Below are 19,986 nucleotides of genomic sequence, written 5' to 3' on the forward strand. Positions count from 1 at the left end.
GTGGTTCTTTATCCACCTTGAAATCTGTCAGTAAATATAAATAACTAAGTATAAAACAGGCAGATTTTCCCTACTGGCAACCTTAATTTGATCTATATCACTCGATATATCACTATATAGACCTAGGATAACCCAATTCTTTCCTGGAAAAGTTTCCCACCATATAAGTACATTTCATTTAAAAATATCTAGGAACCATAGGATGTGGTTTAAAAGACTATGTGTTTTAAAGATTTTTTTGTTGTTCATGATAGAATTCTAGACCTACAGAGATGATTTGATTTGTTTATTATTCAATTCAGTTTAGTTCTATTATCATTCAGTGAGTATCTACTATATCATTCAGTGAGTATCAGCTTATCAAGCAGTCTGACATCAACCTTCAGGGTAGGTCAACTTTCAGAGCATTTTGTGTGTGCTTCCAAAAAGAATTCAAGTAGCAACTCAGATTAATCAATTCCCAGACTTCATTCCCATGTTAAAATAAAACTTTCCAAATCCCTTAAGTAGGAGATATAATTTTGTTTGTTCTAATTTTTAAAATTTTAATAACTCGGGGCACCTGAGTGGCACAGTCAATTGCGTCCGGATCTTGGTTTTGGCTTAGGTCATGATCTCGGGGTCCTGAGATCGTGCCCCGTATCGACCTCTGCTCAGTGCAGAGTCTGCTTAAGATTTTTTCTCCCTCTTTCTCTGCCCTTGACCTCTGCTTGCTTTCTCTCTCTCATCTTAAATAACTTTCATTGCAGCAGACAGTTCATTAGTGTCCCCAAAACTTCTTACCATCTTACCACAGATTTGCTTCACCCATTTACATTAGTTACATAGTCTAACTCTTGCAAGAATTTGAGTTTTATCCCTTGAAGAGTTTAATCACCCTATTTTATAATGAAGAAACTAATGCTCAGGGAAATTAAATGATTTGACAAGGGTTACCCAGCTACTTAGTAGCACTGAGCCCAACTCAAAATCCAAGTACACTGACCCTCTGCACAAGACATTGTATTCATTTTACTACTTTTTCTTTCTCTTTGTGAGGACCTAACATTTGTCTGAAATAAGGAGACTCTGTATTTTTTTTTTAAGTTTTAAAAACTGTATCATGGCATTTACAATTTTTATTCATATCTCAAGTTTCAAAATATCATTAACAGATTAAACAGTTAAAAAAAAAAACAGATTAAACAGTTTACTACCTGCTGCTTCGGTGTCTGCACTACTCCTTTCCACAGACTTTTAGTTATTTAGAGAGCTAGTAATGGGAGAAGGGAATTATAAAATTACAAAAGAGAAGAGGATGGTTTAGATGGGTGAATAAAATCAGGGAGGAGATGGGTTTATCAGAGGGAATAGCTGTAGAGGAATAAAAAGGTGGAAGGAAAAGTGAAATAGTGCTTACTGAAAACAAAGATGGTAAGAATTGAAAAATAAAGACAGCAAGATATCAATCATTGTTCTTTACAGGGATGTGTTCATTCTGGAAGATTTTTCCTTAGGCTCATGTAGCCAACATCAAACAATATTGTGAGTTAGACAAAACTTGTCTTGAACTTCTTTGTATTTTCTTCCATTCAGCTTTTTCAAAAAAACACAGTGTTTTTTCTTTTTTTCTCTAGTCCATCCCAGGCTGAAAACTGGCTCTCATTTGACCAGGTCTAAACCTTATTCTTTCCCAAACTATTTACATTTGAAGTCCTATCTTTTAATGGGTATATATAAGAACCTCTCTGAAAGGGATTATTTAAACATCAGTGAGTAGAAAGGGGAATTATTCGAAGATAAAGGAACCCTTCCTAGAGTATCTCTAATTTCAAAACTGGCTCTGCCTTTTTGTAAGGTACACTTTGTTCATATCCAGACTAATTTCTTAACTTCTCCGCATACACTTTACCCCTTCTCAAAGCCCTAGGTTAAAGTTTTAGTGGACAAGAAAAGTATGAGAGAATGTGAGAATATAATGATGATCACCAAGCAAATACTTGCACAAAGCAAGTACATTCTTGCAAAGTTAACTAAGGGAAGCACCAAGACAGTGATTCTGTATAAATAATGTAAGCCCTAGCTTATATTTATCTATGTGATGCAAGAGAAAGTTACATTTCTCATCAATTACTACCAATTCAGAAGGGAAGTGGACCTCAACCAATTCAATGTTTACAAACAATCTCATTTTGCTTCATAATTGAAAGAAGCATGAGTAAAATAATCAGAATTTCGATAAATTAGTAAACTGAGGTCATTAGAAAGTTGACTGCTATAATCAAGATCAATTTCATAATATATGTAAATAAACCATTATGTTGTACTCCCTAAACTTATACAGTAATGTATGTCAACTGTTTCTAAATATAACTGGGGGGAAAAGATCATAAAGATTGGTAGAAATATTAAAACTTACTCAAACTTCTAGATTCTGGAACTAGACTTCCTGGTTTCAAATTAGAATTCTATCAATTGCCTCACTCCACCTCTACACAATAGGAATAATAATTGGGGCACCTGGGTGGCTCAGTGGGTTAAAGCCTCTGCCTTAGGCTCCGGTTATGATCCCAGGGTCCTGGGATCAAGCCCCACATTGTGGGGGGGGGGGGGTCTCTGCTCAGTGGGGAGCCTGCTTTCTCCTCTCTCTCTGCCTGCCTCTCTGCCTACTTGTGATCTATATCTGTCAAATAAATAAATAAAATCTTTAAAAAATAATAATAATAATACCTACCTCATAGAATTGCTATGAGGAACAAGTTAATATTTTAAAGTGTTTAGAACTGGTCTTAGAACTCTCTCTGTAAATGCTTGCTAAATACAATAATGTAACTGTTACTTCTTTTCTATCTCTGAAGGCAACTAATTAGGTCTACAAAATGACCTCATAAATCTGATGTATAGTTCAAATTAACATTGAGCTTACATATGTATGTCCAGTTAACTCATTGCCTTAAATGTGGTACAAATGAAAATTTTACTTTGTTGCATGGGTACAGGCTTCAGCATTTCAAATGTGCATTTTCTTTGAAAGGAAACTGAATAGCAGAGCGTGCATGAGGCACCGCTTCTCAATTATGCTATGTTTATAAAATGATAGCATGGTTTTGCTTCAAAGTCTGTGACAATTTTTTTAACAGCTTTATTGAGATATAATTTATATACTATAAAATTCATCCTGTCACCAGTAAACAACATTAGCATTCACTGATTGGCTTTCATGTCTCAGGCAATAAACATATATTATTCCATTTAATCTTCATAAAAAGCCTTTAAGGTAAGTATTAACATCCCTAATTTCATGATTAAACTAAAAGTTAAGTACTTCGCAGCTAGAGGTTGAGGTGAGGTTTTAACCCCTGTTCATATGACTCCAATATTCTTCTCTTATCATGCTGCCTCTCCTTGGAAAAATACTTTGCTGTCTTTCAGAGGTTGGCTGGGAGGAGGGAAATGTGACCCTTTGATGATAGTCATGGTTAGAGAAACTAATTTTTTTAACGTGTCATAAGAAAAACCAAATAATGTAAGAGCGAGCAGTAACTGGAAGCTTCTTTCAGACTCAAATCAAGGATGACATGATAGTGCAAAATAGTTTTATTATGAGGAAAATAAGCAACTATGATGCTGATACACATCATAATGCCAGTATGCACTAACTTGGAAGGACTCAATACTTCTTACTAGCACAATTGCACTCTTCTTTATTGAATTCCCACCAGATTCCAAATTCCCACATTAAAAATAGGGAAATAGCAGATCATGCAGGAATTCTTACCCATCTTTTAGACTTTTCACATAATTTTTATTATCCTTAAGTCAAATTTCTGGACCTCTTCATGCTTGGAAATATTCAAGAAGTTTTTCCCCAGTTCATTTAAAACAAATATTTAGGTGGTGCTTATATGTTAGGGAGCACAATGCTAGCCACCAGCTGTACAGAGGTTTTAAAGAAGAAGAAAAAACAAAGATGAAACCAGGGCAACCCCGTTAATACATGCCAGGTTTTCAAAAGGAGAGGTAGTCAGTGTGCTCTAGTGGACAGACAGCACCCGGGGTTTGGAACTTGGATTTTATATAAACTTACCTCTCCACCTACTGTGTGACCTTAGCATTTGATTTTTGAGACTGGATTTCCCCGTTTATAACATAATTAGCTACAATAAAAGCTGGTATTACTAAATAATGGCCGGTAAACAGACATGGGAAGATGTGGTTAAGAAAATGTTACTTTATAACATCGAGGATAAAGGTTTGCAGGCACGTTTCCTTCCCTTTTAGTACCTGGCTTTATTTGGTACATATTTCACTCCGTGTTCACCGAGGAACTGGGACATGTTTTTCACTGCAGTTTAGCGTCTGGGTGTGCCTGGGGAGGCGTCACAAAGAGCCTATAAAAGGTTTCCACCTACAGCAAGAGTAGGAGGGCAGGAAGGAACCCAAGAAGGGCACTGAGACCAAGCGTTCGGTTTCGGATTGTTCTTTGTTGGGGCCAAAATTCACCGAGCTTAGGTTCCGCGACTAGCCACGGAAGCAGTAATGCCTCAGAGCTGTTAAAATTTTCTGCCATATCTTAGCCGTCCCCACGCCCCCCCGCCCCACCCCACCCTCAAGCGTGAGTGAATGCGCAAATAAGGGTTCTCGGGCGCCTGTGAGAAAGAGGGAGGGGAAGGCAGAAGTCGAGGATGGACGGGGCGGTGGCACCGCTGCTGAGAGAGGACAGAGGGCCCTCACAGAGAAGAGTTAAAACCCGGCTGTCCCGAGCCAGAGGAGGCCAAGGCGAGATGCTGGACGGGCGGGGGCCGATTGGGGGCAGCAGACCGCGGCAGCCTACTCAGTCCGCCCCCGGGACCGACTCTTGTCCCGAGGCGCTCCCCCCAACCCCCCCCCCCGTCTCTTTTGGTTTCGACCTGCCGACTGGGAGGGGCCGCGGGACGCCATTCCCACAATGCTCTGGGGCGTGCCGCCGCCGTCGCTGCCGCCTCCGCTACCGCTAGTGGAAGAAGATGGCGGAAGGCGGAGCGGCAGATCTGGACATCCAGCGCTCTGACATCGCGACGCTGCTCAAAACCTCGCTCCGGAAAGGGGACACCTGGTGAGAGAAAGAGATTGAGATGGTCGCGGTTGCGGGAGGCTGGTGGAGAACTGGGCGGGAACTGCGGGCTGGTGTCTTTAGCTAGTGACAGGTGCGGGCAGGTCCGGCGGCGGCCGCACTGGGCAGCAGGATTTTGGCTGCTCCCGAAATGCTGGGGCGAAGATTGGACCCGAGATGAGGGCCAGGGTTCGTGGCTTGTCGGCGCGTGCTGAGAGGTTTCAGGGGAGCGGCGACGGGGACTCACAGTTCTTTCCGTCCTCCTTCCTTCCGTAGTGCCGCTCCCACCTCAGGCCTTCCCGAATGATAGGTTATAGTCGTTCGGCGTGAGTCTCTCAATTTTTGACAGGTCGAGGTCCCGCGGCTTATCAAGATCTGACCCTCTTTCCTTCCCTAGTCATTTCCTTTCCCGGCATTGTCGGCATTCAAGTTCCTTGTTATTCTGATTCTTGTATTCTTCCGGGAGGGAGGCTGCAGGATGTTTGCGGTTCTTACTACACAGGTGGCATGTGTCAGGGCGCCACTTAAGAGAAAGAAACCCTAGTTTCCAGTTCCTTGTCAAAAGGAGGGAGAGGAGTACGGAACCTTAGGCTAATGAGAAATACCACGTGGTCTTGTGCTTTAGTGGAGGCTTGATAGAAACCGGCAGCGTTTCTCTTAGAAGCACAGCCCTTCCCTCCTGTTTGAGGGATAACGTAGGCCTGCAAAAAGTAGATAAGTCTGCTTGAGGCTTAAGTCACTTGCTAATACTCAGACTTATAAAATACCAAAGGATATACTTAAAATACTGAAGGAAATATGTGTAGATTTTAATATTTGTCGACCATAGTAAGTGGTATTGAGAATAACTTAAATATGTGAGTATGTAACATAAAGAGCAAGTGCTCTGTTTATTAGGAAGGGTAGTGTGCTTTACTGTAATAATTATTTTCATGTCCCGTTGTCACCATAACAGTGGTATATAATTTACGGAGTTTTTTTTCCCACGTACTCCTCTATGACTTAGTGGAAGCAACATAAGATTTAGACGTAGTTAGGTCACCGTTTCACCACTTAACCTGCAATATGACTTCGAGGAGAGTTAATTTAAATCATTGTATCTCAATGTCTTCATCTTTGAAATGGACAGTAATTTCATTGTCGGGGTTTTATCCTGATTCAGTGACATATTCCAAAATATTACGTTTATGAGATAACATTAAATTTTACTTTCTTGTCACCTTCATTTACTTCTGATAAAATGCTGTAGTACTAGGAGATTTTCAAGTAAGCTAGTAGATGGCAGTCTTGGGACTTGAATTTAAGTATTTTGATCTAAGTCTTGGTACTTTTTTTCATACTTTGTTAGGCTACATAGATTCTGTGTTTATATGATAAAAATCCCTAAGGGTGTAAGCATACACTTGTTGCATTCCAACAGAAAATATCTTAATCATCTTTAGATGATTTAATAATCATTATTGTTCACGTAAGTGTGAGATGTTTATTCATGTGCGGAAATTGGATATTTCCTAGGACACATGTTTACCTTGGTCTGTGGATTATTAAAGATAAATCTTTGCTTCCTTTTATTTGTTAAAGAACACTTAAACTTTCTTAATTCACCTAGCCTATTACACCTTATAAAAAAGTTAAATGTGGATTACCATAAAATAGAAATCTGGGGGCGCCTGGGTGGCTCAGTGGGTTAAGCCTCTGCCTTGGGCTCAGGTCATGATCCCACGGTCCTGGGATCGAGCCCCATATCAGGCTCTCTGCTCAGCAGGGAACCTGCTTCCTCCTCTCTCTCTGCCTGCTTGTGATCTCTCTCTCTGTCAAATGAATAAATAAAATCTTTAAAAAAAAATAGAAATCTGTAAGTTTAAATATGACTATTATTCAGATGGATATTACTTTTTTTAATGTATGTTTTTGGTGTTCTGGGTAATAATTGGTGTTGACACTATGGGATGATACGAACAGTGTGTGTATTGTGGGCATTAAACTTTAAGTTTGACATTTTTCAAATAAAAGTATTTTTGCTTTTTCACAATTTCTGTAAATCGCTTTAAAGATCTGTTGTAAAGAATACAGGAAGTCCATAAGTTTGATTTTCATTTTAAAATGAAAGTCAGTGCTTTCATATTAAAGAAAAGGAAACTGAAGCCCACATATTTAGATAACAGCAGAATGTGGACTTTTTTTTTTCTTTTAAGATTTATTTATTTGAGAAGGGGTGGAGAGGGGCAGTGGGGGAGAGAGAGAGAGAGAGAGAGAGAATCTTTTTTTAATTTTTTTAAAGCAGGCTCCATCTCAGGACCCTGAGAGACCCTAAGATCACAACCTGAGCTGAAATCAAGAGTCAGACGCTTAACTAACTGTACCATCCAGGTGCCCCAGAATGTGAAAATTTTTGTCCTTGATTGATTACCTCTATTAGTTAAAAGGGAAGAATGCCGGGGTAGGATGGTACTGAGGATTTGCAAAAACCAGTTTGGTTTATATGTAAGCCACTTAATTTGCAATTAGGTAAAATAAAAAAAAGGAAATAGTTTAGAGTAAAAGTTTGATTCAGAGTTTTGAGAATAATTCGATAAGTACACATTTCATTATGTACGCATGATTAGAGAACTGGTAAAGATTTAATAATTTAGTTACTTGGGCTCATGTGTTGGGGACTCATTAAAACTTGTTTTTAACTTGTTAAAAAGTTGTTTCTCTTTTTAATGTCTTTTTAAAAGATGATTGGATTAGTCATTTATGGTTATTTGGGCAAATTCAGTCTGCTATTTTGTAGCTGAAATGGGCCATATGCAGATGGAACATTATCTTGGTATGTGTGTATAACCATCTTGAAAAAGACTGATGACTATTGAGAAAAAAATGGAAGGTTTACTCTTAAGTTTATTCTTGAAAACTTTATACTAATTTTTGTTGTTATGGTGCCTTAAATGAATAAAGTGCCTTAAAGTGCTTTAAAATGAATAAACTAATGAAAATGAAACTTAATTTCGTTAAGTAATTTGTAAGCAGCTTTTGGATAGGATTGTTTCATATTATCCTGGTAGATAACTAACACTTAGGCAAGGTTTGATTCTGCTTGAAAACTGTAGTTTCTGTTTATTTGTAAATAGTGAATGATTTTTATCTGCAGACTGAGTTTCTAGAGATGAAAATAAGTATACAAGTCTAAGATGAGGAAGAATGAACTTTATTTAGAAGTTATTAATTAAAGTTATTAGTATATTTACTAACAAACTAATACTAGACTTTATGGTGACAAGTCCAAATTGATGCTTAAAAAGGTGGGGTATGAAAGTGACACTGATCTGCATTAGAAGGAGTAGTCTCATAATGCTGTTTCCTAATCTTTATTTTAACTCAAAGGAGGTAATTAGAAAACCATGAACAAGACTGTTTGAATTTAGTTACTATAGAAATAAAGATAAAGGAACTAGAACTTGTTTAACTTAGATTGAATGAAAGATAACTTAACATTCAGGTACTTGGTGATTTCTCTTCATGAGACAAAAGGAAAAATTTTTAAAGTACATTACATGTAAGTATATTAGGGATAGAGGAACCTATTTATGGAGGATGGGTAATTAAATAAATGAGTTACAAAGACAAGTTGCAGGTTAGGGAATACTCTTTGGATATATAAGTAAACAGATAACTACAAATCATCAAAATCACTGCTTTATTTCCCTACTTTTATTAAATGTTACTCTTCTACCAGTCATTCTCACTAACTTTTATGTGTGATGTTTTAAATTTTTATGTATGTTCAATGGTAATGCATAGCTAACTTTACAAATTAAATTTTGTGTGTCATTTTTGCATAAACCCTAATAACTCTAGTAGATTTAAGGTACTTAAGAGAGTAACTTTAATTTGTATTTAGAGTAATTTCAAATGTATACGATATTTTTGTTTCAATAAATAGGCAAGGAATAGTCCATCAGATCTTTGAGGTTTTCATATTAGAAGACATTGATTCAGTTTTAGGGCTTTCCTTCGATTCCTGCCCTTTTACTTAGAAATCTTTGAGGCTTTATTTTATATGGTCTCTTTTTGTGCAACTTTGATTAATACTAAAAGAAAATAACCTTATAATGACAAATCAGTTCATAATGTAAAGGGACACTATTAATATAAACGCCACAAATTGTTTAGTATATATTTGTTAAAGGGATTTTTACATTATTATTACTGTAAATATTAATTTTAGTTGTGCCAAAGTGTTAACTATTAAATTAGGGTATATGTCATATCATTTGCAGGAAATGAGACCAAAAAGCAAAATGGGTTTTTTTTGTGTTGGTAAATCAGTGAAAATAAGGACAGAAATAGTGACAGTATTAGAACATATTTTTCACATTTTAGTTGCTTAAAATCTAGAAAGGCAATTTTTCCTAATTTAAGGTTTATACGTTTTTAAATCACTTCTAAGTTGTTAGTGAATCTAAAATTGTGTACCTTATTTGCTAGGAAGATCCAGAGCTTTTTAGTCTGTGATTTCATTCATCTATTGAATGACATTCAGGCTTTATTTTTTTTTTTTTCTAAATCATAACATTTTCCCATTAGCACACTTAAGTTATTAAATATTCTTTTTGCAGAATAGTTTTGTGACAAATACTAATTTTGCTCACACATATGTATACTAAGAAAAACTTAGTTTTTCAGGCCATGATGTGTAGTATTATATTTGAAAACACCGTGTGCTAGATACTGTTTTGAGTACTTATTATGTTAACTTAATTACTTATCACTATAATTCTAGGGCACTAGAATGTGAATGTAATGTAATTCACATTTGACAGACTAGGAATCCTAGGCTCAAGTGTTCACACAGTAATCTGGGATTTGAACACAAGTAGTCTAGGGCTTTAATACACGTACCAAAATCACTTATTTTGAAGACGCATTTTTAAATGTTAGTTTCACTTCAAAAGGAAAAAAAATGGACATTTTTTCTTTTTAAGTGGAATCTGTTTTGGTAGAGTTCTACCATTTTATTGTAAACTTGTGTGTTGTGACTGTTTAGTTCAGATACAATAGCATGTATAGAAAATTTTGATGTTTTGCTTCTGGAAAGCTGTTCTAAATGCTTTATAATTAATGCAGCTTTTAAAGTAAGTGCTCTTATTTACCTTGTTTTACAAGTGTTTGATGAGTTCAGAGCTAGTGTAAATACCTGGTTTATAATGATTTAAAATACCAGATATTATCAGTATCTCCTTAGTATTAGAAGTGTTTTGGGGGTACTGGATGCCTCAGTAGGTTAAGCATCCGACTTTTGATTTCAGCTCAGGTCGTATCTCAGGGTCATGAGATGGAGCTCTGAGTCAGGGTCTACACTTAGCATGGAGCCTGCTTGTCTCTCTCCCCTCCCCCACTGTTCTCTCTCTCCGTCAAATACATAAATAAAATCTTTTTTTAAAATGTTTTTATGCTGTCACTATTCAAATATAATGCAAACAGTATTTCATTAAATTATTATTCCTTCTTAGTTCTTTCTATATAGAGTTACTCAGCAGTTAGTAAATTGTTTTTCTTCCTTGACTCAGTTCAGTTTGTGCCTTTCGTTTTCATTTCCTCAGTTTCCATTGTAATTCATACTCTCTCTTTTATTTTTTCCCTTGAAGTCATTTCTCCACACTCTTTTTCCATCTATTCTTTGCACAAGCGAGTTCCTTTCAGTTTTATCCAGTCTATATAGAAGTCACTACTAAAGAAACCTAGAATAAGACTGGTAGTTAGTGATCTTAGTTTTGGATACAGATTAAAATGACTTATCTGAAGTAATAATTAAGAATTGCTCCTCAAAAAGAAGTAAAGAAGTTCAGATTGTAATATGAGGCAGAAAACCTCTGTAGAATTAACCTGTATTTGGTTATACCTACAACACTTTGACTGCTTTCATCAATAGGATTCTGCATGGTTTCCTTATAGCTCTCCCCTACAAAAGGAGGGTAATGACTCCCTTTTCTTCTCCATGAGGAGGAGAGCTAACTGTCTCTTCTCTCCTTTTAACTTTGGAAGACCCAAATACTAGTTTGGTAATTCCTTACTGTTAAGAAAAATCTTGTAGCAGAAGTAGCCATAGAAAGGACTTCCTCTGTGAAAGAACTCAAAGGCTCTCACAGACAAGTCTAAGAGTGGCTTTGAGCCAGGCAGTTCTAAGTTTTAGAGAGCCAGTTAAATCAAAACCTGGAGCACTAGAGACAAAATTACTTACTTGAGTGAAAAAATCATCAAGTTCCTTGAGTAAAATTTTACTAAAAAAGATTAAGAATGATAGGGTGAAATGATCATGGTAAAAGAGACCTGAGGGGCGCCTGGGTGGCTCAGTGGCTTAAGCCTCTGCCTTCGGCTCAGGTCATGATCTCAGGGTTCTAGGATCGAGCCCCATGTCGGGCTTTCTGCGTAGTGGGGAGCCTGGTTCCGCCCCGCCACCGCCTGCCTCTCTGCCTACTTGTGATCTCTGTCTGTCAAATAAAATAAATAAACCTTTAAAAAAAAAAAAGACCTGATAATTTGGGTTGCTTTATATTGTTTAACAATATATTTTAACAGCTTGACAGAGTTTAACAGTTTAATCAAGGGATTTACCTTTGATATAGATAGAAAATTTATATTCACAAATTTGAATGGATTTCAAGCTGTAGAAAATTCTCTGGAGAGGTAGAGTTAAGTAGTTACATGTACCATATAGTTATGGTGATGCTTACAAAAATTACATGTTAAGGGCTTTACACATATATGAAGTGATAGTATTCTCATTTTGCAGATACAAAAACCGAAGTATAGAGTTACATGTACATAATAAGAAGTGATAGAGCAGAGATTATAACCTTAGACAATCACCTTGAAAGCCTGCATTTTAAACTGTGTTGCTTGCCTGTGAGTGATAGAGACATACCCATATTATGGAAACACCTTTTTGAGAGATGAATACTTTGAAGTTTTAAAATCAGGCAATGATAGCTTTGGCATTTTTTTAAAAAAGATTTTATTCATTTATTTGACACACAGAGAGAGAGATCACAAGCAGGCAGAGAGGCAGGCGGAGAGAGAAGGGGAAGCAGGCTCCCTGCTGAGCAGAGAGCCCGATGTGGGGCTCCATCCCAGGACCCTGAGATCATGACCTGAGCTGAAGGCAGAGGCTTAACCCACTGAGCCACCCAGGCACCCAGCTTTGGCATATTAAAAATAGGATTTTCATCTGTTTTATTTTGCGGAGCCTGTAGGATTTTGGGGTGCTCTGTCCTTGGTTTAGCATTCTAGTCTTAGCAGTTTTATTTCTAATTAATACAGCTCTGCTTTAATACTGATGGTGGTTCCCATTTCTTGGAAATTATTTACTCATTTCTGCCTCATAGGCCATTGCACATTATTCATATTATTTCAAATACATTTTACTAATTCCTGACCTTCACTTACTTCAAAACCAAGCTCAACAGCAATCCCTAGGGGTGCCTGGGTGGCTCAGTTGGTTAAGTGTCTGCCTTTGGCTCAGGTCATGATCCCAGGGTCCTGGAGTCCTGTGTTGAGCTCCCTGCTCAGCGGGGAGTCCGTTTCTCCCCCTCCCACTGCCCCTGATCTCTCTTTCTCTCTCTCATTCTCTTGTGTGCACTCTCTCTGTATTAAATAAATAAAATCTTTTAAAAAAAACCTCTGTAAAATCATCCCTAATAATCTCATGCAGATATATATCCTTTCACTCTTAAAAAAATAACAGCTTTATTGTGATACAATTGATATATTATACAATTTTTCCAATTAAAATGTATAATTTACTGGGTTTCAGTATACTCACAGAATTGTGCAACCATTACTTTAATCAGTATTGGAATATTTTTTATCACCCGCCCCCAAATCCTCCATACCTATTAGCAGTCCTCTGCTTCCCCCAGTTTCTCCTTGGATCCCCCTGCTCTAGGTAGCTACTAATCTACTTTTTATTCTACAGATTTGGCAGTTTTAGGTATTTCATATAAGTGGAATCATATATGTGACTTTTGTGTCTGGCTTCTTTCGTGAAGTATTAGTACTTCATTTCTTTTTATTACTGAATAATATTCCGTTGTATAGATAATATACCACATTGAATTCATCCCTTCATCAGTTGATGGACGTTGGGGTTTTTCACATTTTTGGCTCTTATGAATAATCTTGCTGTGAATAATTTTTGTGCAAGTTTTTGTGTAGACATAACTTTTTGTTATGTGTACATACATACTTTTGTTTGTATATACAAAACTGATTTATCTTGAGTATATACCTGGGAGTGGAATTCCTTGGTGTCTTTTCCAAGGTGGGTGCAGCATTTTACATTGCCATCAACAGTATGAGGGTTCCAATTTTCTACATCCTTGACGGCACTTGTTTTTTTTTTTGTTTGTTTTCTTTTTTGGTTTTTTTTTGTTGTTTTTTAAGGATTTTATTTATTTATTTGACAGGCAGAGATCACAAGTAGGCAGAGAAGCAGTCAGAGAGAGAGAGGAGGAAGCAGGCTCCCTGCTGAGCAGAGAGCCCGATGTGGGGCTGGATCCCAAGACCCTGGGATCTTGACCTGAGCTGAAGACAGAGGCTTTAACCCACTGAGCCACCCAGGCACCCTTGACGGCACTTGTTAATGTCTTTTGGTTATAGCCATCTTAGCAGATACAAAGTGGTATCTCATTGTAGTTTTGACTTGCATTTTCCTAATGGCTAATGATGTTGCACATATTTTCATTTGTGTATATTAGCCGTTTGTATACCTTCTTTGGCAAGTGTTTACTTAGGTCCTTTGCTCATTTTTAAATTAGATTATTTGTATTATTGAGTTTTAAGAGTTTATATATTCTAGATACAAATCGCTTTTCGTAGAGATGATTTGCAAAATTTTCTCCCATTCTATGGGTTTTCTTTTCACTTTCACAATCCTACTTGGCCTCCTTCCTGAGTTCCTTTTTTGTCTTAGTTTAGAAGTAGAAAGAGGTCATAAAAATTAGTTCTTGCTAACTGATGAATTCAATGTGCAAAGTAGAAAATAGGTTGGAAATACTTGAAATTTAAAATGAAGATATAAAGAGATTAACCAAGCCATTGTTTTATTTGAAAAAACTCCATAGCTTTCAGTTAAATTTTGCTGAAACAATGAAATCCCGAGTTATAGTTTGGTACTTTTTAAAAAGCCTGTGAATTATCTGGCTTATAATGATTTAAAATGCTAGAAATTATCGATACCTCCTTTAGTATTGAAAATGGTTTTATACTCTTGCTGTGTAAATCTAACTTAAATAGTATATCATTAAATAAGAGAATTAATCTTAGAGTGAATTAATACCGAGAGTTGTTTATTCTGCTAATCCTGTGTAAGATAGTTATACATGTTTTTCTGAAATTGTGTGCTACATTGGATTAGGCTGAAATATTTGTGTATTTTCTTAGTTGTAGAAGAAAGTTTTATATCTACTTTGCAGAGAAAAAGGTAGGGTTTTAAGAAATAAATGATGTTACACATATGTCAGTATTAGGAAATTAAGCAGGAATCACTTATCAAAAGTTGTTTGTATAAATGTGCTAATCAAAAAAAGGAACTATGCATTCATTAGCTCTATGATTTTTTTTCAAAGATTTTATTTATTTATTTGACAGAGATCACAAGTAGGCAGAGAGACAGGCGGAGAGAGAAGGGAGGAAGCAGGCTCCCTGCTGAGCAGAGAGCCCGATGTGGGGCTCGATCCCAGGATGCTGGGATCATGACCTGAGCCGAAAGCAGCGGCTTTAACCCACTGAGCCACCCAGGCACCCCAGCTCTATGATTTCTTAAATGCAGCTGTTGAGATTTCCCCTTTTCCCATACTTTTAAACTTCTTTTATGTCTAGGGCTGTTTTCTCAATCTTTCATTAGCCTATATATATCTTTCCTTAAGTTTGCTTGTGGTGTGTATAAAAATAGTATAAACTTTTAGAATTCTATCTTTACCACCACCACCACCAAAAAAAAAAAAAAAAAGAAAGAAAGAAAGAAAGTAAAGGAAAAAAAATCTGGCTTTTTTAGTTGTTATAGTAACTTTTCAGCATTTGAGGACTGTCTTAAAATTAACTTAAATTTGTGTGGGGTCCTAAAATTGACCTATCTTCTCTGGAGCCATTGAAAACTATTCTGTCCAGACCACAATACAAATTGTCTTTCTTGATGCCTTCAGAATATTTAGCACCATATAATTTAGACCTTTTTGAAGTACTCATAGCTTTATGTGATTTTTTGATTTATTAAACATTTGATCCTCCCAGTAATCCTGTGAGGTATTTCCAGTGGTTTTCATGAAATGTGAATCAGATCATATCTCTTCCGTGCTAAAAATCGTACAGTGGCTTTCTGTTACACTTAGGATAAAATCCTTAGCATTACCGTAAAGGCATTGGATAGTCTCGGTCCAGTCTACCTCTCTAGCCTTATGTAGTATTTCTTACCCCTTGTCATGAACTCTGACATCATTTAGTCAGTTCTTCCAACATACCAAACTCCCAAAGTTCTGGTCCTAGCACATTCTAGTTTTGAAGTTACTGTAAATGGAGAAGGCTGTCTGGAGATATGGTGGAGGATTGTAGGTCATCTCTGAAGGATTTGAGAGTTTGATGACCATAGACCTTTATCTCCGTAAGATTTTCTTTACTAATTTTTGAACCCATATTAACATTATGATAAAAATTTTTCCTATTGGCATACTACTATGTGAGAATCGTGGTTAATGCAAGTGTGAGGTGCTCATAAAATTCCTTGTAACCCACGAAACAGAGGGAAATTAACCCACTGAGCCACCCAGGCGCCCCAATCATGAATAATCTTGATCATATTTTGGTACATGTACTTCATGGCTTTTTATATGGAAACACAGTACATGTCTCATTATTACTCAGAGATATTTCACCTTTGGTCTCATCTATAAGGCATAGACTCCTTTGTGCGAGAAACTTAAATTGGTACATTTGTCATAAAGCAATTAATTTCTCTCTCGTACTTTGGGATCTCTGGATATTTGCAGATTAGTATTTACGTGAATTTTAGATAGTTGCAAATTTATAATGTAACACTTCATACTAAAAGTTGTCAGCTTAAAATAAGTATATATGTCAATTGTAGGGTTTTTTATTGTTTTGCTTGTATTATTTTCCCAGATATCAAGGATTATAATCTGTACTTTCTGTTTCTTATGTGCTTCTTTTTTTTCTTTTGGGATATCACCCAGTCATTTCTATTTTTCTGGTTTACTTACTGGTTGCTCTAGTTACCGAAAAGAAATAATTTCTTCAGAATGAATACATTATTATATGTCAGAAACATAATTTGATAAATTTAGAAATATCAAATAAATCATGTTTTTCCAAAGAAAATTCTCCAAAGCTTATGTCAGCTTTTTAATTAAAATTTAATGCTAATTCATGTTTGGAAGAGATAATATAAGGCAGAAAAAATAAAATATAAGAGACAGAAAAAATAAATATAAGAGATAACATAAACCTACAAATTTCTTCCAAAAATACACAGTAAAACAAACTGTGTATTTTGTACATTTCGCTATACATATTTTTATCACAATTAAAAAGAAAAATCTAAGGGGATGCCCGAGTGGCTCAGTTGGTTAAGTGTGGGACTCTTGGTTTCAGTTCAGATCATGATCTCAGGGCCCTGGGATTGAGCCCTACATTGACCTCTACACTCAGTTCAGAGTCTGCTTGTCCCTCTTCCTCCCCCTTGGTTCCTCCCCTGCCAAAATAAATAAAATCTTAAAAAAAAAAAAAACCAAACCCAAGTTGTATTTATAATTACTTATTTTTATGCTTGAAAGTCTTTTCATTTGTTGACTATCACTTAACTTTATCAGTTTTGACCTCAATATTCAGTCTATACATTTGACTCCACTTCATTTTTGCCCATGTATATGTGTATATATAAACTATTCTATATTAAGTAGAAAATGTTAGTCATATTTAATGTAATATTTCAGGAAGAGAGAAGAGTATAAAGAAAACTATAACAAAACACTTATGCACACATATCTTAGTTTAAAAAAATAAAACATTACAAAAACAGTTGAATGTCCCTGTGTGTTTCCCTAGCCCCATCACCTTCCCTCCCTTGTCAGAGGGAGCCACCATCCTGAAACAGATTTTTTTTTTTTCCCAAAGATTTTATTTATTTATTTGACAGAGAGAGAACACAAGTAGGCAGAGAGGCAGGCAGAGAGAGAGAGGAGGAAGCAGGCTCCCTGCCTAGCAGAGAGCCCAGTGCGGGACTCGATCCCAGTACCCTGAGATCATGACCTGAGCTGAAGGCAGAGGCTTAACCCACTGAGCCACCCAGGCGCCCCTGAAACAGATTTTTATTATTACCTTAAATTATTTATATATTATTTTACTTAGTTTTGTAATTAAATTATCAAAATATTTTGTGTATACATTTTAATATATATGCATGGATTGTAAATAATATATACTATTGGTGGCATGTTTTTAATTTTTCTTCAGTCAAACTACATCTGTTGTCTTTATACATTTGTGTTATATTACATGTGTCCTTTTGCAATTTTGGGGGGGGGTTCAACAATGTAGTTTTGAGATTTATCCTTGATAAATGTAGTTGTATTTTTCATTATAATTTTTGTGTAATATTTTGGGGTATGAATAATGGATATTAGGTTTTTTCCATCTTTTTATTTTTATAAATTATGCTGCACTATATATTCTTTTTTTTTTAAGATTTTGTTTATTTGAGACAGAGATCACAAGTAGGCAGAGAGGCAGGCAGAGATTTACATTTACATTTTTAATCCAACTATAACTTGTTTTTGTACAGTTAGTTCTCCTGTAACATAGCACGTGTTCCTAAAAATCACCATGTTATATGCAAAATCATGCAATTAAAAAAAACACAGGGCATATGGGAAAATTGGGGTTGGGACATAGCACTCAAAAAAAATTTGTCAGTCACACATTAAAAACATAATAAAAATGGTAGCACAGTTTTTAAGAAGTATGTAACTACCACAATAAATATGACATTTTTATTTTGAAAAGGATGGAGTTAACTTGTAGAAGTAGGATTTAAAGTTGAGTTGCAGCTTTTAGTTTATTTAAAAGTAAAGTATTTATTTAAAGTAAAGTTGCAGCTTGAGTTATTGCAAAGTGGTGAAAGAAAAGTTTTCTTAAATCTGCCAAGAAGTTGTAACAGCAGATTTAACACAGTTGAAGATGATTAAAGTGTGGGGGGCGTGCCTGAGTGGTTGAGTCAGTTAAGTGATTCTTAATTTGGGCTCTGGTCATGATCTCAGGGTTGTGAGATTGAGCCCCACACTGGGCTCTGTGCTGGGTGTAGAGCCTGCTTAAGATTCTCTCTCTCCCTTTCCCTCTGCATCTCCCCATCTTAAGAAAAAAAATGTTTGAATGTGTATGTTTTGTGCATTCCTATGTGGTTCAGTACAGCTGAGTAGTTTTCTCCATTCACCTTATGTTTGTTTCAGTTACAATTACACTAAAGCAAACTAGACACTTAGGGGGCAGAATTTCAGGAGGCGCTTCCTGTTAAGGTTCCTAGGCATCTCACTTGCCTTACCCTTAGTCCTGCCCTGCTTCTGGATTAAAGTAGTGCTTGAGCATATATTGAAATTTGTGCTATTGTTCCCTAATGTATCAATCATGTTTAACATATTCAAGTTTTTAAAACAAGCATTAGAATAGAACTGAGTGCATATATGAGGTAAAGCTCTAATTTTTTTCCCATGTACTTAGTTACATCATTTCCCACTAATATGGTGATGCTTTTGGTATATATCATGGTTCCCCATATACATGAATCCAATTCCTGTTTGTCTGTGCTGTTTCCATTGGCCTTTTTGTTTCTCTATGCTAGTATTACATTTTTTAATCACAGGTCTGACACTTTGTAACCTTGGTCAAGGTGTTCCTTTGTGCCTTTGAAATTATAATAGTACCTGCATTATTGGGTAGTTAAGGGAATAAATGAACCAATATATTAAAGTGCTTAGAAAAATGCACCTGGCCCAAGTGTAAAGCTCAAATGTTAATAATTTTGTAATTAAAAGTAATTTCTTTAACTTAATAAACAGTCTTGGTATCTAGTAGCCTAATAATTATTATCTTATTTCTCCTTTTCCAAACCATTTGAAAGGAAGTGGGAAAGGCTGTGGGAGGATTCCCTGAGAAAGTGGCGTGTAGGCTATCTGAAAGATGATAGGAATTAAATAGATGTTGGGAGCAATAGGAGTAGCGTCTAGGCAGATGGAACCATATGGCAAAAAATGGAGTGTCTAGTAACTGAAAGGTTATTGTAGTTACATCTCAGCAAAGAAAAATGGTACCGGTTGAGACTAGACAGGCAGGAGTAGATAGATCATGCAAAACCAAGTAGGCAATGTTAAGTATTTTAGACTTCATCTTAGGATCATTGTTTTAACTTTATAAAGATTGTTTCATTCCTTTTATTTTTTCTCAGAGGTCTAAGATTAAAGTCATGAAATATCAGTCTTTACAAATAGTTATAACTATTTAAAAACAAAACAAAACAAAAAACCTTGGAAGCTAAAATTGGTCCTATCTGGATCCTAATAGCATACCAAGGATTAAGAGTACTGTTGAGAAGCTTTAAGTTAGGTCTTTGTTCACTTACTTGTAATCATTGACTATTGATTCTGTTCTAGGCATTTATCAGTTCAAATTGAGGATTCTTATGTTTTGGCAGATTCACAGATTAGAGGTAGAGTTTTTATAATAAATCTATGTAAATGTCTTAAAATAAATTTTGTTTTATTTAGCTCACTTCATTTAATGTTGTCTTTCTTAAGTACATCTAAGAAGTCTACAATTATTTCTGTGATAGATGTTTCTGTTTTTTCCTATATTTTCCCTCATATTTCATT

General features: G+C 36.0%; 1 protein-coding gene across 2 annotated transcripts in view; it reads left to right on the forward strand.

Annotated features, from left to right (window-relative positions):
* Positions 1-4,596: 4,596 nt before the first annotated feature.
* USP15 (ubiquitin specific peptidase 15) overlaps positions 4,597-19,986 on the forward strand; it is a 116,149-nt gene continuing 100,759 nt past the window's right edge. For both annotated transcript variants that reach the window (XM_080811221.1, XM_080811222.1), the window contains exon 1: positions 4,597-5,074. In XM_080811221.1, coding sequence (XP_080667347.1) covers positions 4,986-5,074 — 89 coding nt within the window. In that variant the 5' untranslated portion in view covers positions 4,597-4,985. The remainder of the gene's footprint in view (positions 5,075-19,986) is intronic.

Source organism: Martes martes, assembly GCF_963455335.1.
Source record: "Martes martes genome assembly, chromosome: 8".
Classification (NCBI taxonomy): domain Eukaryota; kingdom Metazoa; phylum Chordata; class Mammalia; order Carnivora; family Mustelidae; genus Martes; species Martes martes.